Source organism: Hylobates moloch, unplaced genomic scaffold (assembly GCF_009828535.3).
Source record: "Hylobates moloch isolate HMO894 unplaced genomic scaffold, HMol_V3 SCAFFOLD_1, whole genome shotgun sequence".
NCBI lineage: Eukaryota > Metazoa > Chordata > Mammalia > Primates > Hylobatidae > Hylobates > Hylobates moloch.
This window is the reverse complement of record NW_026652276.1, coordinates 13,815,700-13,832,747: the sequence shown is the minus strand read 5'-3', so window position 1 is coordinate 13,832,747 and position 17,048 is coordinate 13,815,700. Positions and strand designations below refer to the sequence as shown.

The window sequence follows — 17,048 nt, the reverse complement described above, 5'->3', positions numbered from 1 at the left end:
CAGTGGCGCAATCTTGGCTCACTGCAAACTCCGCCTCCCAGGTTCACGCCATTCTCCTGCCTCAGCCTCCCAAGTAGCAGGGACTACAGGCACCTGCCACCATGCTCGGCTAATTTTTTGTATTTTTAGTAGAGACGGGGTTTCACTGTGTTAGCCAGGATGGTCTCGATCTCCTGATCTCATGGATCCACCCACCTCGGCCTCCCAGAGTGCTGGGGTTACAAGCGTGGGCCACCATGCCTGGCTGAAATGAAATTATTAGTAGCTTCTTTCTGAGCAATAGTAGAGCCATATTTGTTTTGTCATCAAATATATTATTTTGTAAAAACCAAAATTTAGATTAGCTTACACAGATGGGCTTGGCCTCATTATTCATCTGCATATACTGAAGTAAGATACCTTTCACTAGTTTTAATTATTTTTGTGTTGTAGGAAGGTAAATATCTTAATTGGTCATTGTGCTGAGATTAGCGGTGCCTTATTCAATTGGGATTCCTCTCTAATATTAACTGGCTCTATGGACAAAACCTGCATGGTGAGCTAAATAAATAAATATCTTTGCTTTATATTGTGTCTATACTCTTCACTGTGTCAGATATCCATTGTAACGTTAACAAATTTCAAAGGTGATATAAAATTAAGAAATTAATTTACAAATAATAATTGGTAATTTTTAAAATTTCAAGTTTTGGATTTTCCAAATTTGAAGGAATTGTGATGCAGTAAAGCAATTTGAATTGCTTCAAGTATATTAAATATCTTATGTGAGAAGGCATTTTATTTTTATTTAATATCCCACTGTTCATTTATAGAACTTCAATCAGTAGAGTGACCCTCAAGGAGCTTCAAACACAGTGTTTCCTTGTCCCTAAGTTTCTGTACTTAAAAAATGGTTACTAAGAGATTATACTATGGAATTATCATTTGTTTATGTAACAAATATAATCTTATAATGTACTTTCCATTTTCTGACACTGTAGTTTTATATCAAGCTTCTAATCATTTGATGTCCTTCCTATAAAAAGAGCAAAACTCTTCACCAACCAGTAAAGCATACACGTTGAGATATTTTTTCTTTCTTTAATGTAGTGGCATATTCTAAATGTCTGACTTTGGTTTTCTCTGTGACTAGAGTGTGAGTTGCTTGATGGTTGGCCGTGGTCTCTGGTCATGAATCAAAGTAAATCTAACTGAACATGCAAGAATTACACAAGTGATTTTTGTACAGTTATTTATCCAGCCATAGCGTGTCATGAAGACCACTGGCCATCTTCACACTTTAGACAGAAAGTCATATAGTCTTTTCTTTTTGTTTTTTGTTTCTTTTAATCGTAGCTGTGGGATGCTACAAATGGAAAATGTGTGGCAACCTTAACAGGCCATGATGATGAAATACTAGACAGCTGCTTTGATTACACTGGAAAGCTTATTGCAACTGCTTCAGCTGATGGTAGGTGATCTGTTCATTCTTTTAATTTTTGGAGAGATTTATGCTTTGCTTGATAACCATGCATGATTCTACACTATGGGTCATTTCTTTGATGACCAGCTATGATAAAAACCATGTCTCATCTCTATGGTGACCATGTATGGCAAAATAGTATGTCTGTATCATATAGCTGATAACCACATGTAATGTTATACAATGTCTGTGTCACCTCCTAGATAACGAGGTATATGAGGTCTTTGTCATCTTCTTAATATCTGTATATGATGCTATATTCTGGGTCATCTCCCTTATTATTATTATTATTTTGAGATGGTGTCTCACTCTGTTGCCCAGGCTGGAGTGCAGTGGTGCAATCTCGGCTCAACGCAACCTCTGCCTCCCAGGCTCAAGCAATTTTCCTGCCTCAGCCTCCCGAGTAGCTGGGAATACAGGCATGCACCACCACGCCTGGCTAATTTTTGTATTTTTAGTAGAGACGGGGTTTCTCCATGTTGGCCAGGCTTGTCTTGAACTCCTAACCTCAGGTGATCCACCTGCCTTGGCCTCCCAAAGTGCTGGGATTACAGGTGCGAGCCACCGCGCCCAGCTTCCCTGATGATTACATATGATGTTACCCTATGTTGGCCTTGTCAACTTAATTGCCATCAATGGTGCTATAATCTCCTTTATAACCACATGTGCTGTTCCACTATGTCTACTGCATCTTTGTGATAAGCATACATGATGCTATGCTATACACTGTCTCTTTGATTACCACTGTGATTCTACACTGTGTGTCATCTTATTGATAACCATATATGGTGCTATCCTAGGTGTGCTTCAATCCTGTGACAGTCACATGTGACACTACACTATATCTGTCATCTCCCTGTTGCTCATATGTGACATGATATTGTGTCTGTCTTATCACCTAAGGATCATGTTTATTTCTACATTGTATCTGCATCATCTTGTTGAAAGTTGCATATTATGCTACACTGTGTTTTCATCTACTCCTTTAAAACCACATTTGATGCTGGGCCATATCTGCATCGTATCCTTGATAATCATATATGATGCAAAACCATGATCATCTTGCTGACAAATATGTATGATACTAACACTCTGTCCACATCATCTCATTGAAGCCACAGGCAATGCTATATGATGTTTTTGTTATCTCAGTGACAACCATCTGTATTGGTGTACTATGCATGCATCATGTCCTGGATAACATTTTATGATACTGAACAACAAGTCATTCCCATGACAACCATATATGGTGTTATATTATGTGTCATCTCTTTGACAACCATATGCGATGATTCATTGTGTCTGCACTATTTCCCTGGCAAGTGTTTATGATGCTACTCTATGTCTGCAGCATATTCCTGATGAACATGTGTTAACACTATACAATTTCTACATTATCTCCCTGACAATTTCCTATTTTACACTAAACTATGTCTACACCATATCCTTGATAACCACATGGTACTATACTATGTCTCCATCATCCTATGTCTCCTTGGCAAGCATATGTGATGCTATACTAAGTCTATGTCATATCATGACATCACATACCATGCATGATGCTATTCTATGAGGCATAGAATATAAAGTATGAACTATGTGTCATCTTCCTGAAGATACAGATGATGCTAAACTACATCGATACCATCTACCTGATGACCACATATGAAGCTACACCAAGTCTATTTTATCTATCTGATGACCACATATGATGCTATATTTTATCTATGTCATGTATCTGACTACTATGTTTAATTTACACTGTGTTTTTATCCTCTTTATAATAATGTATGATACTATACTGTATCTTTATCCAATTATTTATAACCATGTATGATACTATTCCATATCTTAGTATTTCTTAGAAATCCATGTATGATGCTATAGTATTTATACCTCATTGCCCTGGCCAACATGTCTGCAGGGTCCACTATATCACATCACCACCTTTAGAAAGGTGGTGATATTATCTATCTATCTATCTATCTATCTATCTATCTATCTATCATCTATCTATCTCCTATTGGTTCTGTTTTATACTATATATAATGTTATATATTTTTATATATTTATACATTTTTATAATTATATAATTATATATTTATACGTATTACACTATATATACTATATATATAATTCTGTTTATACTATATGTAGTATGTAATCAATAGAATATAAATATAGACACACATATATAGTATATAACCAATATTATATAAGTATACACACACACATATTTATATATGAAGGCTGAGAAGTCTTGTCATATGCCATGTGCAAGCTGGAGAATCAGGAAAGTCAGTGGTATAATTCAGTGTAAGTCTGAAAACCTAAAAACTTGGGGGGACCAATGGTGTAACTCTTAGTCTGAGGCCAAAAACTTGAGAGAACTGAGGAGGGCACTGGTGTCAGTCTTGGAGTCTGGGGATCTGAGAACCAGGAGCTCTGATGACCGAGGGCCAGAGAAGATGGATGTCCCAGCTCCAGAAGAGAGAATTTCATCCTTCCTCCATCTTTGGTTGTATCTGGGTCCTCAGTGGATTGGATGATGCCTGCCCACATTGGTGAGGGTGGCTCTTCTTTACTCAGCCTAACACCCTCACAGACACACCCAGAAACAATGTTTTACCAGCCACATGGGTATCCCTTAACACAGTCAAGTTGACACATAAAATTAACCATCACAATGCCACACTGTCTGTGTATATCCTGTTACCCACATATGACACTATACTATATCTGCATCATCTCCCTGACAACCAAATACAACATCGTGATGTTTCCGAGGTATCCTAAAACATGTATTATGCCTACCTTATTCTTTGGTAGTCATATATGATGTACTATGACAATTTCCTTGATGATCATGTATGATGCTATATAATATATGCATCATGGCCAGGTGTGGTGGCTCATGCCTGTAATTTCAACACTTTGGGAGGCCAAGGTGGGAGGATTGCTTGAGGCCAGGAGTTTGAGACCAGCCTGGGCAACATAGTGAGACCCCATCTCTACAAAATATTAAAACAAAAATTAGCCAGGTGTGGTGGCGTGCACCTGTAGACCTAACTACTCGGTAAGCTGAGGAAAATAACTTGAGCCCAGGGGTTTAAGGTTACAATGAACTGTGATTGTGCCACTACACTCCAGTCTGAGTGACAGAGTGAGACCCTGTCTCCTTGATGAATATATTCGTTGATGAACACACACACACACACACACCCCTCATATTCTAGACAGCCATATGTGGTGTTACATTATTTGAAATGTATTGGACAATGATGTGTGATGTTATATTATTACTATATCACCCCTTTAACAACCCCATAAGATGTTATATGTTACTTTGTACTATTTCGGCATCATATTCATGATTACCATTTATTACACTAGGCTACAATTAATCTCCAGGACCAACAAATATGATACTACACTATGTCTGTGCCATTTGGAAAACAGGGTATGATGATACAATATTTTTGCATCACTTCCCTGACTACTGTTTATGATGCTGCAATATGTCTGCTTCATTTTCATGATAAACACCTGTGACATTACAACATATCTGTGTCAAATCCATGGTATCTTCATATGACACAAAATTATATGTCATCACCCAGATACTTTTTTTTCTGCATCCAATCATCCATGAGACCCTGATGTCTTGTATGACACTATGCTATGTGTCATCTCCCTGATAACGTATGACACCGCCCTGTATCTGCATTGTCTCTCTGACAACCTAAGTAAGCTTACACTATTTTTTGAGCCGTATCCTTGACAATTGTATGTCTCATCATGCTTTTGACAATGGATGAAACTATACTATGCTTGCATATATTTAAGAATCATGTATAGTTATATATATATACATGTATGTATATATATGCATGTATATACATATATATACATGCATATATATGTATACACATACAGATATGTGTATATATACATACATAATATGTGTATATATACATATATTTTATATATATGTATATATATAAACATATATACATATATACATATATACATGTGTATATATACACACATGTATATATATAAAATTATACATGATTATGTATATTATATATATTACATTCTGAGATACTGGGAATTAGGATTTCAACATATGAATTTTAAAAGGACACAATTCAGCATATAATAGCATATATGAAATACTGTGTGCTGCTTCTGCCTGAAGACTGCATATTATTTTATGTTTTTATCATCTTCTTGAAACCACTTATATTACACTGTAACTTCATCATGCCCTTTACAAAGGGCTGTGCTATACCTTATGGGTGACATGGCCTAGTTATTTAAGGATGATGCTACAATATATTTACTTTGTCTCCCTGATGATCATTTTATTTGTAAGAACATGTTTTCATCCTCTCCTGGGCAACGACTTATAATTTCTCCACTATGTCTGTGTCATTGCCTTGATAACCACAGGTACTCTTTCTGTATCATCTTTATGACTACCACATATGATGCTGTATAACGTATGTGTTATATCCCTGACATCCACATGTGATGCTATCTTATCTCTTACCTCTCTGTAGGACCTTTATGAGATTACACTATGTCTATGTCATCTCCCTGATGGCCACAAATGGCAGCTACATTACATATGTGCCATCTCTCTGACATATATGCCCCTATACTGTCTGGTTCATCTTTCTCATGATCATATATCCTGGTTCAGTATGTGTAGATCCTTTCATGACAACAATTTTTGGCTCTGTGCTGTGTCTGTGTGTCTATACTGTGCTACACTATGCTCTACTCTTCTACGCCATACCATACCATACTATACTGACTTATGTGTGTACATTGTCTTTTTTGGAACCAAGTATAATGTTACATTCTGCCTCATTTCCATGGTCAACATGTATGATGTCATGCTGTATCTATGTCACCTTCTTTCTCGTTTTCTTTTTTTCTTTGAGACGGAGTCTCGCTCTGTCACCCAGGCCAGAGTGCAGTGGCACAATCTTGGCTCACTGCAACCTCTGCCTCCCAGGTTCAAGCGATTCTCCTGCCTCAGCCTCCCGAGTTATGTCACGTTCTTGGTAATCATGTTTGATGTCATTGGGTGTGTTATCTCTTTGATCACTGGATGTGATGCTAAACTGTGCCTGTGTCATCTGCTGTCAACAATATGTTATGCTACATGCTGTGTTCCTTATCTTCTTGATGATCATATATAATGCCGCACTGTCTAGTATGTCTGTTTCATATCACTGGAGGTCTGGACATTGCTACACTTTGTCTTCGTCATCTCAGTGATGACCACCTATTGTGCTTCGTTTATATTCTTCATTTCCTTGAAAACAAAAATGTTTTCCTATGTCTGTGTCACCTTGTTGAAAACCATACATAAGCTATACTGCTGTCATCCCCTACCTGTTAATCATGTAGGATGGTATATTCTGGGTTATCTCCTTGATGATCATCTAAAAAGCTGCCATGTGTCTGCAATGATAAACATGATAATTGTGGATTGTGCTCTCATATGTTTGCATCTATATGTCTTAGACAACTATGTATGCTATAATATCACTCCAAATCTCCTTGGCAACCATATATGATGCCACATTTTGGATCCTATCACTGATGATCATGTTTGATGCCCCATCTCTGACAGCTATATGTTGTACAATATTATGACTGCTTATAGCATCATAAATGCTACAAAGGAGCTTGTAACATTTGACAAGCATGTATATTGCTAAACTATTTCTCTGTCATCTCCTTTACAATCGCAATCATGTGTAAGTCTGTACTATATCTGAATCATCTCCTAGATAACAAAGTGACGTGCAATTTTAGGATTCATCTTTCAGAACCACGCATGAGAAGATCATCTTCTTGATGATGATTTGTGACACTATCCTTTGTTTGGGTCTTGATATCACCACATATTGTGTTAAAACGTGACCACAGAATATCCTTCATATCCACATGTGATGTTATACTATGTGTACTTCATTTCCTTAATAACTATAGATGATATTATACAAAGTTATCACCTTTATAACCATGTGCTATACTTCCCTATTTCTGAGTCATCACCTTGATAACCACATGTGACATTATACTGTGTATTTCATCATGTTGAAAATCACAGATAATGCTTTTCTCCTTGATAACCACATATGATGCCTGATATTTATATGGACCAGCTCCTTTGTGACATTTATGATGCCATAATATAGGTTATTTCCATGAGGAAAACCCACAGAGCTACATTCATGCATGTCATCTCCTTGATATTCATGTATAATGCTATCCTGTGTGCCATTTTAAAATTCCCATATGTGATGGTACTCTACATGCACATCATCCCACTGATAACCATGTGATACTATACATGTGTCATCTCCGTGGCACTATGTATAGTTCTAAAATCAATCTTTGTAGAATCCTTGTACACCACATATATCCCTGCACTATGCGTATGTCATGCTCCTTATGGCCACTAAGATGCTACAGTGTCTCTGTCACCTCCCTGATCATCATGTATGACATTACAACATGTCTACACCTTCTACCAGAAGACATTCATCCTATCTATCTATCTATCTATCTATCTATCTATCTATCTATCTATCATCATCATCATCATCATCATCTATCTAATTTATTGAGAGAGTCATATATCTGTATCTCTCTCTCTCTCTCTACATTAGAAACTCTTGTTCCTAAAGGCCTTTATAATGCAACAATATTTCTATGGCATTTCTTTGATAAACACATAGGACCTCACATCACATCTGTGTCTACCTCATTTGTTTGATAACCATGAGTGACGCTGTACTATGTCTGCACCACCTCCTTGACAAACAAATATGGTGCTATACTATGTCTTCATCATCTGTGATCCTGTACTGAGGATTATCTTATATTTTGGGTCATTTCTCTGACCATAATATATGAGGCTACAATATGTCTGCATCTTAAACTTGATAACCGTGGCTGGTGCTATAATGCTATATGCACCATCTCCTTGATAACCACCTATGATGCTATACTATGTATACCAAATCTCCTTTACAACCATTGATGATCTATGTTATTTGTCACCACTTTGATTACTACTTATGATTCTATGCTGAGCCATCATATTGATATCCGTATATGATGCCACTCTGTGTCATCTCTTTGAAAACCATGGATATAAGGTGCACAGAGTGTAGCATCATACATACTATAACTATGTTCCTTTCTGCGATGACCCTGTGTGATGCTAAACTATTTCTGTGATACCTCCTTGACAATAACCTCTGATAATCATCTCCTTGAGAATGATGTGTGATGCTGTAACATATCCTGTCTGTAGTAAATCCTATGATACTAGACTCTATTTGGGTCTTCTTAATAACACTGAATATATCTACTATGTTTCATCTCACTACTCCCAGTTATTATGCTACAATATAATTGTCTCTGTCAATCATATGTGATGCTATCTTATGTATCATATCCTTAATAGCCATATATAATGCTACACTATATCTACTTCCTCTTCTTGATAACCACATGCAATGTTATACTATTGTCTGTATCATGTCCTTAAAAATTCCTTATGATATTATGCTGTAGTTCATCTCATTTAGGACAATTTATAATGCTACAATGTTTGTGCCATCACCTTGAAAGTTACATATGATTATACAGTATTTCTGCATATTTTCATGATAGCTATTTTATCAGTCACATATTTCTCAAAAACATCTGTTATATTTAAATCTTTGTGTTTCCCTGACAACCATGTATGATGCAACATTATGTCTTCATTGTCTTACTGAGACCTTGTGTGACTATTACGCTGAAAATAATATACTGCTACACTATATCTAATATATAATCATCTCCTTGACAACCACTTATGGTTACATACTATGTCTGCATTGTTTTTAACAGCAGTAAATTAATTTATACTATGTTTACATCAATTTTAAAATAATTATGCCTATATTATGAGTAATCTCACTGATGACAGTATTTGATGCTGCAAGATATGTGTTATCACCTTGACAACTATATATGGTGCCACACTATGTGCAAAATCTGCTTGAGAATATGATGCTGTTATGACTGCATTATCTCTTTGATAACTATGTATGATGAAACAAAGGTCATTCTCTTTGATAGTCACATATTATGAATGTCAATGTGCATGTCATCTACTTGAAAACCAAGTATGATGCTATACTATTTCTCTGCCATCTCTTTGATAACCTTGTAGAGTGCTATACTATTTTGCATCATCTTCTAGACAATTACACATGATAATCATGGATATGTGTCATATCCATGATGGCCATGTATACTATATTATTTGGGTGTCATCTTCTGTAGTCCACATATGACCCCATGTGATGTCTCCATTATTTTCTTGGTGATCATATATGATGCTACACTACGTCTTTTTCATCTCCTTGAACTTGACGATGATCACATATCAGGCTATACTATGTCTGCGTTATCTCCTTTAAATCCTCATATGATGTACAGCATGTCTATGTTAACATTCTGACTCCTGTGTAGATACTACTATACATCTGGATCATCTTATTAATGATCATGTATGATGCTACACTGTGTATGTGTCAGTTCCCTAATTCTGACCTATGTCTGTATAATCTCCTTGTCAACAATGTATGACACTACACTATATCTGCATCATCTCCTTGATAACCACACTTGACCCTACACTATGTTTCTGTCATCTCTCTGACCACATGTGACACTAAGCTATGTCTGTGTTATCTCCCTCATGACCATGCATTACACTACTCTATCTATCTATCTATCTATCATCTATCTATCTATCTATCTATCTATCTATCTATCTATCTATCTATCTATCTATCTATCATCTATCTATCTATCTATCTATCTATCTATCTATCTATCTATCTACTTTTTCTTCTTCATTGGAATTATTCTGAAGCCTGACTTTTTTGTTTCTTTAGTTGTATCCCTAGCTGTAAAAAAATTACAGTGTTGCAGGCCATATTATTTCTGAGTTTTTTGAAGTTTAGAAATATAGTTTTATAAAATTTAGAATGTAGATCTATGCAGGACATTCTCTTTCGTGTTATTGACTCTGAGACCAAATTGGTCACTTCACTTTAAGGGTTTTGAAATGTCCAACTGAATTTCAAGTTATATATTTTTTCATTACATTAATTCTAAAATGGCAGGTTTTATCATTTTTTGTACTTCCTCATGAAGTTGACATTGTCAGAAAGATAAGTAAAAAATTATTACGATATTTTACTTTTCTCTGGATGCAAATCAAGTACCTACAATTTTGTATCCTTGCTGTATTTTACTACTATGTAATGCTATAATTAGAAATGTAAAAAAGCAGTCTTCATCCGGCAAGGCAAATTGTAACTTTTCTTCTAACAAAAATTTTACTACTCATGTTTTTCTCTTTCAATACTTATTTAACTTATTCATCCTTTACTTATAAGGAAATGTTCGTAGTGCTTATTCCATCCATTTTTCCATCCATCCATCCATCCATCCATCCATCCATCCATCCATCCATCCATACTACAGCTATTTATTGAATGGCTAATATATGCTTGGCAATTTTGGTGCTGGAGGCAGAGCAGGAACAAAGCATTCTATTAGCTTTTTCTATAGAAATTGTTTTTGAAGCCTGTTTTTTACCTGTTGAGTAGCGGCTGATGCTCCTTCTTCGATGTTCCTTATGTACCTTGCAGAAACTCAGACTCACACCTAGTGTATCATGCTGGTCTTGCTGCTTCTTTCATCATCTGCCTCCTGAAACTTGCTCTAATTCCTCTTTTTCTCTTAAAGTTTTTTCTTTCTGGATTCCTGTTTCTTGCTCTCTTTTCTACCTTGGAATACATTATTTCTTCTAATAAGCTCAGGGCTAGCGAGGAGCTCCCTCTCACCCTCTCCTACAGTGGGACCAGCAGGAATTTAGAGTATTAAGTATCTGGCTCTCACCACAGGCAAGAAGATGAACTTAGCACAGAGCTTGTGTGTCAGGAGGATATATATTTATACAATGCAAAGTCTTTTATCCAAAGTTCTGTATTTAAGATGAATTTATATATATCCCCACCCCTCTCAAAAAGGAACAGCAAGAATTTTCAGTGCTGCCACAAGAAAATGCATTGCCAAACTGGAAGGCCATGAAGGTGAAATTTCAAAGGTGAGTTGCTTTCTCATTTGGAGGAGTTTATTTATTTTCAAAAAATAAAGAGCAGGGCCCAGGTGCAGTGCCTCATACCTATAATCCCAGCACTTTGAGAGGAAGAGGTGAGAAGATTGCTTACGGCCAGGAATTCAAGGCCAGCCTGGACAACATAGGGATACATCATCTCTACAAAAAACAAAAAAAGTCAGCTGCACATGGTGTCATGCACCTGTAGTCCCACCTACTCTGGAGGCCAAGGAAGGAGGATTGTTTGAGCCCAGGAGGTCAAGGCTGCAGTGAGATGTGATTGCACCACTGTATTCCAGCCTGGGTGACAGAGCAAGACTCTATCTAAAAAAAAAAAAAAAAAAAAAGCATGCTCAGTATAAATAGGTCTATTGAAATTGACGTACTAAGATTTGTTCCATTGTCTCATTTTTTTTCTAGAAATCACTTACCTAAAGACTTTATTTTTAACTGTGCCCTCAAACTTAGCATAATAAATGATTTCTGAAACCTCTTAAAAAGTATGGAACAACATTCGCCTCCACTGTCAGCAAAAGATTTAGTTAGCTGAAAATACTTAATACAGCAATTTAAGGAATGTGTAAACTGCTTTTCCTGGTTCCAGTAAATCCATAAGTTTATGTTGTGCGAAAAATATGCTGTGCAGCAAGTATCAAGTGTTCTGTAAGTTAGATGCAATTGAGGAAGTAGTTCCTGGAAATATGTAAAATTATAATTAAAATTAAATTATAAAATTATCCATTTTGAAACTACAAAGCTGTATTTTAGGATTTTGTATAAACTTCCCCCAAAGGATCATTCACAGAGCAGGCCCACCCAGTCAGTGATCTGAAGTTTAGATGTGTCGTCAGAACTTCGTAGAGTAGGCTAGGACTTGGTGGCTCTCACCTCCCAGCTCAGCCCAATCCCTTGGTTCCCTGTCTGAGATCAGATTTGTTCCTGCTTTGTAAAATATCAGCTTGATGATTTTAGGTTTCTAAAGGCTCCATCTAGACCCTGGAACTCCGCCCCATGCTGTACTCTTGGCTTTTCTGCCTCTGCACCTACAGCTGGTGATCATTGCCCTCTGGCTGGTCAGTGGTGGTCTCCAGGGCATGCAGACTATGGCCTCTTCAGAAGCTGGGAGGCTTACAGATGGCAGGAGGGGATGGAAAAGTGGGGTGTGTGGGGCAGGATGAGGAGGAAGCCTGGCCCACATTTCTGAGTGTCTGGCTAGGTAGCTATTGGTACATCTGATGTGTCCACTCCACAAGTAAACATCTGTTTTCATGAATGAGTGAATATAAAGAATTCTCTAGTGCTATTTTATTAAATTTTATGCTTTTTAAGTGAACATATTCTTATTGAATTGGCATCTGGTAAGGGCATTTCTATGGGGTGCAAAGCTAAACTATTCACTCATTCAGCAAACATTTTAGAGAGTGTCAACTGTGCTGGGCATTGCACAGCCATTGGTAACAGAGTGATAAAAACAGATACGGCCCTGCCCTCCTCAAACCTTCAGTCATTGAGGAGATGGCCCGAATCTCTGTCTTCCAGTGATTAGAGAGGGATGTAAGTGTGATGCCCAAAGGGATGCAGGACTAGCAGGTTCCTTTGATGGTCCACTCAGATGCCAATTGGCAACACCTGGCACATGGGAGGCACAGAAGCATATTTATGGAAAATGCTATACTTGGAGTGGCAGTAGATGAGAACATCCTTTCTTGTAGGTTCTACATTCACTTATTCTATGGCACAGATTAGAGAAGGATCTGTGTGCTTTTTAAAATTATTTATTTATTTTTATTTTTTATTATATTTTTTTGAGATGGAGTCTTGCTCTGTCACCCAGGCTGGAGAGCAGTGGCGTGATCTCAGCTCACTGCAACCTCCACCTCCCAGGTTCAAGTGATTCTCCTGCCTCAGCCTCCCCAGTAGCTGGAATTACAGGTGCGCGCCACCATCCATGCCCAGCTAAATTTGTATTTTTAGTAGAGACGGGGTTTCGCCATGTTGGCCAGGCGGTCTGGAACTCCTGACCTCAGGTGATCCACCTTCCTCGGCCTCCCAAAGTGCTGGGATTATCGGCCTAAGCCACCGCCCCTGGCCCGGATCTGTGTGCTTTTGACCACAAAGATGACACCAGGGTTTGGCTATGAAGGATCCTGACTTGTGTGTTCATCCACCCCAGGGCCCTGCGTCTTTGCACAGAGAAGGGCATCGTGCATCTTTGGAAAGAAGCTGGGTGGGGAATACTCAAATTATAAGGATGGTTTGGTCTTTGTTCTTAGAAATGTGAGGAGTAGGCAATTAAATTTTCTCTCTGGATTTTAATTTCCATATACTAGTCCCTGCAATATTTTTTTCCATCAGGAAGAAATTGTTCTATGCAAGAATAAATACCAGACTAGGAAGGTGACATGTGCTTAGTAATGTCCTTTTTTTGTGTGCTGATAAGAAATGTTTTGGGAACCATTACACAAAGCGTGATCATTTTTCTTTCTCTTTTGCAGATTTCTTTCAACCCTCAAGGGAACCGTCTTCTAACTGGCAGCTCTGACAAAACGGCTAGAATCTGGGATGCTCAGACCGGCCAGTGCCTCCAGGTTCTTGAGGGGCACACTGGTGAAATCTTTTCATGTGCTTTCAACTATACAGGCAACATAGTCATTACAGGTATGGAAGACATCAACACCATAGACTCATTTTTTCTTGATTGGCTGTTAGAGTTCCCAAGCTGAATACTAACAGGAGTTCATCCCCATTCCCTACCTCTTTTCTGGAGTCACTAGCTCATCTTGGCCTGCCCTCATATTTTCATTATTTAATTTTAGTTTTATGAGGACCCGCAGGAGTGAGCTCTGCCATTGACTGTAGTAAGGCTTTGTGAACTTTGAATTTTATTTGCTCTAGGTAAGGTAACAATTTGATAGCCTGCCTTATGGGTTACTAAATTTCCCCAGGTGTTTTCTATCAATTGAATGGTTAATATTTAGTCAGCCAGGCGCATTGGCTTATGCCGACAATCTCAGTGCTTTGAGAGGCTGAGGCAGAAAGAATGCTTGAGGCCAGCCTGGGCAACATAGTGAGACCCAGTCTCTACAAAAAATAGAGCATTAGCTGGGCATGGTGGCATGCACCTGTCGTCCCAGCTACTCAGGAGGCTGAGGCTGGAGGAGCACTTGAGCCAAGGAGCTGGAGGCTTCAGTGAGCTATGATCAGGCCACCGCACTCCAGTCTGGGTGACAGAGTAAGACCCTGTCTCAAGAAAAAAATTCAGTTTATGTCAGTAAGTGTTAGTAACCCAAACAACTAACGTCTGGGGGGAAAAGAACATGTATTAACCATTTTTCAACCATTAACAGTTCATGGTGAGTTAATAATATTAGCAACATTTCATAAGGAAAGGGTAGTTTAGATTGTGGAAAGGGGAGAAAAATGACAAGACGATGGTATCATGTTAGTGCAGTGCCTCGAGGGGAGGCCTTGGCAGGGAATGGGTGCCACAATAGTGTGGAGTAGGGTGCCCTAAGTGAGCACAGAAGACCGGATCTGCCTAAGTACCAGTGATTCTCATTGCGTTGAGCAAATTTAAAAATTACTGGTCTAGTAAGTTAAATGCCACAGGCACAAGGCTGGCTTTACATATTGGCTAATTAGGTGGTTTCCTTGTCAGTTAACTTCAGGGGTGCTGAGAATTATCTCCCCTTACCACCTAAAATGCCTCCCCAGTCTACTTAATCATGGACAGTTTCCAAAATCACAGGGCTTATGATCTTCAAAATCTTCGGGCTTATGATTTTCAAGTGTTAACTAAGATGCAGGTACTCTGAAAGCATTGGGAAAGTAAGCCATATATTTTTGTTGTGAACACAATATCAAATCCTTCTCCTTGATGAGAAAAGAGGTGAGGGGCTATGATGGAGGGCACAGGGCGCTCCTGCAGGGAGTGAGGAAGAAGGAAGACCAGCCTTTCCTAGTCCACATGGCCTCATGTGAGGCTGGCTCTGCAGTACCTCTTCCCTCAACCAGTTTTCACAGAAGACCCTGGAGAGTTTAGCAAAATAATTTTTGTTGCTGTGCCTTGCTTTGGTGCCGGCACATACATTCCTGAGCGCTTCTAAGATACCACTGATTAATTTAGTGTATCCCAAAGCACCGAAGTGCTTAACATTGGCTCACTAGACAACAGAGCTTATTAGAATGGGGTGACACTTTTCTCTTGACATCGATAGAGCAATCACTTTATTTGAAAGAATCTACTCTATTTTCTGAGTGGACCCCAGTGTGATAAACTGCAGGCATTTTGTAGTGGGCTGCCTGAGGCTGGGTTTAGGATCACAAAGTAAATGGCAGAAAAATGGCTAGCATGACCTTTACATTTGTTAAAACATGAAGTGTCATTTTGTGGGATATGGTTTTTATAGGCTTTCCTAGTTCCTAGGAACCATATCCCACAAAATGACACTTCATGTTTTAACAACTAGCTGGTATCGTGAAAAAAAAAAAAAAATCACTACTTCAAAAATGTCTGAGCTGCTCAGAGACTCTGCAGCTAGGCGTGGAGAACCTAGCCCATTTAGCACGTTGTTAATTACCAATGGCCCAGAAAATGTCAACTGGTAGAAAGAGAGAATGAGGTGAATGAAATGAAGAAAAAAATAACTCAGTGAAATCTGTTTTATTAGGCAGCAAGGATAATACCTGTAGGATATGGCGTTGACTGAAGGAAGCTGGTCAGTGAGCAACCTTGCTAGCAAAAACGGTAATCAAGAACTGGAACTTCACAGACAGCAGCTCTTTTAACATTTCTTATACTTTCTCTTTTTCTACAAGTCAACTATTTATACAACTGTCCTTTATTTCACGGATATGACCATTAAACATGACAAAGTTATGTCACTCCAATATTATCATTTGATGGCGATGGCAGGACACAGCATAATGTTTGGCTAATGCCACCAGTTATTTCAGTTGTGTTTGTTTTTTAAAAGCATTATGATACTGAAAAAGGAGACCAGAGTAACTTAACAACGTGTCTCCTGGATTTTACTTTGAAGCCTATTATTATAATTTCTGTTGAATAAAGTGTTTGGAGGAAATTCCTTGTACATCTGTGTTTATGATGTATGCTTTTAGGGTGAAGTAAGGGAAATAATATGGATCTTATTTAATAGCAAATATCTTCTGTATTGATACATCGAAAAAAATTTTGGCAGGTTTATTTGTAAGGAAAAGTTAAACAGAATATTCAGACTATTACATTTAAAAATCTGGGTGGGACCGGGCGCCATGGCTCACACCTGTAATCCCAGTGCCTTGGGAGGCTGAGGCAGGTGGATCACTTGAGGTCAGGAGTTTGAGACCAGCCTGGCCAACAGGGTGAAA

The 17,048-nt window shown here is 38.1% G+C and overlaps 1 protein-coding gene across 3 annotated transcripts in view; it reads left to right on the top strand.

The window, feature by feature from the left end:
* The window catches only part of DAW1 (dynein assembly factor with WD repeats 1), a 52,225-nt gene extending 35,454 nt beyond the window's left edge, over positions 1-16,771 (top strand). For 2 of the 3 annotated variants that reach the window (XM_058446851.1, XM_032753306.2), the window contains exons 9-13: positions 433-535; positions 1,336-1,450; positions 11,590-11,666; positions 14,174-14,336; positions 16,349-16,771. In XM_058446851.1, the coding sequence (XP_058302834.1) occupies positions 433-535; positions 1,336-1,450; positions 11,590-11,666; positions 14,174-14,336; positions 16,349-16,383 (493 nt within the window). In that variant the 3' untranslated portion in view covers positions 16,384-16,771. The remainder of the gene's footprint in view (positions 1-432; positions 536-1,335; positions 1,451-11,589; positions 11,667-14,173; positions 14,337-16,348) is intronic. The other variant, XR_009215701.1, reaches the window with a different exon arrangement.
* The last annotated feature ends 277 nt before the right edge of the window (positions 16,772-17,048 follow it).